The 1,016-nt window shown below is 58.8% G+C and overlaps 1 protein-coding gene across 2 annotated transcripts in view; it reads left to right on the top strand.

Annotated features, from left to right (window-relative positions):
• The window catches only part of LOC103894317 (bromodomain-containing protein 4), a 39,952-nt gene that overhangs the window by 34,952 nt on the left and 3,984 nt on the right, over positions 1-1,016 (top strand). For both annotated transcript variants that reach the window (XM_009273670.2, XM_009273669.2), the window contains exon 10: positions 587-786. In XM_009273670.2, the coding sequence (XP_009271945.1) occupies positions 587-786 (200 nt within the window). The remainder of the gene's footprint in view (positions 1-586; positions 787-1,016) is intronic.

Raw genomic sequence — 1,016 nt, 5'->3', positions numbered from 1 at the left:
CAGGCAGGGACGCTCCTGGGCAGGCAGGGACGCTCCCGAGCAGGCAGGGACGCTCCCGAGCAGGCAGGGACGCTCCTGGGCAGGCAGGGACGCTCCCGAGCAGGCAGGGACGCTCCCGAGCAGGCAGGGATGCTCCAGAGCAGGCAGGGTGGTCCTGCACAGGCAGGGACGCTCCTGGGCTGCCCGAACTCGTGGGCTGGAGCGAGGTTTTACCCAGCGTGGGGGAAGCCCGTGAGATAAGGAGCAGGGCTCCAACCCGCAGCCTTATCTCCCGCGTCCTCCCCGTTCACGGCATGGTTAGGGCTGGTAATTAAAGCATCGCTAGCGCTGACGAAGCGAGCAGCCCACTTCTGCCTGAGCGGGGAGGAACACCCGTGAAGAGGTTGTCTCCTTCCCCTTGCAGCGGTCAACACTTTAATGTACAGAAATCACGGTGTGATGAGAAGCTGGAGGGAACCGACTTCCTTAACAGCGAACGATGAGAGAGCGTTGGGCGGTAGAGAAAGAAGTTAATTAATATGGACGAGGAGGAGGTGCTGGGCCAAAGTATCTTGATCTCGTGTGTGTGTGTGTGTCTGCCTCTCAGCTTAAAGCAGTGCATGAACAGCTTGCAGCCCTGTCCCAGCCACAGCAGAACAAACCAAAGAAGAAAGAGAAGGACAAGAAGGAGAAGAAGAAAGAGAAGCACAAAAAGAAGGAAGAGCTGGAAGACACCAAGAAAAGCAAAGCCAAGGAACCGCCGTCCAAGAAGCCCAAGAAAAGCAACAGCAACAGCAGTACCTCCAGGTCAGCCCCGTCCCTCTTCCGTCACGTCAGCCTTACGTTTTACCGCCCAGCGCTCTCTGCTAATTAACCTAATTACGCGCAGGATTCTTGACGAGTAACGCCTTTGCTAGGGCTGACGCCTCCGGAGGCGTTGCTGGGGGTCAAGGCCCAACCGTGCGTTCAGCTTCGTTTTTCGGGGCTCTTTTCCGCGCGCGGGGCTGCAGCGAACGCGCTGAGAAGGGGGGGGGGGG

The sequence above is a fragment of the Aptenodytes forsteri genome, unplaced genomic scaffold (genome assembly GCF_000699145.1).
Source record: "Aptenodytes forsteri isolate BGI_AS27 unplaced genomic scaffold, ASM69914v1 Scaffold687, whole genome shotgun sequence".
NCBI classification, from domain to species: domain Eukaryota; kingdom Metazoa; phylum Chordata; class Aves; order Sphenisciformes; family Spheniscidae; genus Aptenodytes; species Aptenodytes forsteri.
This window is presented reverse-complemented; position numbering and strand designations above follow the sequence as displayed.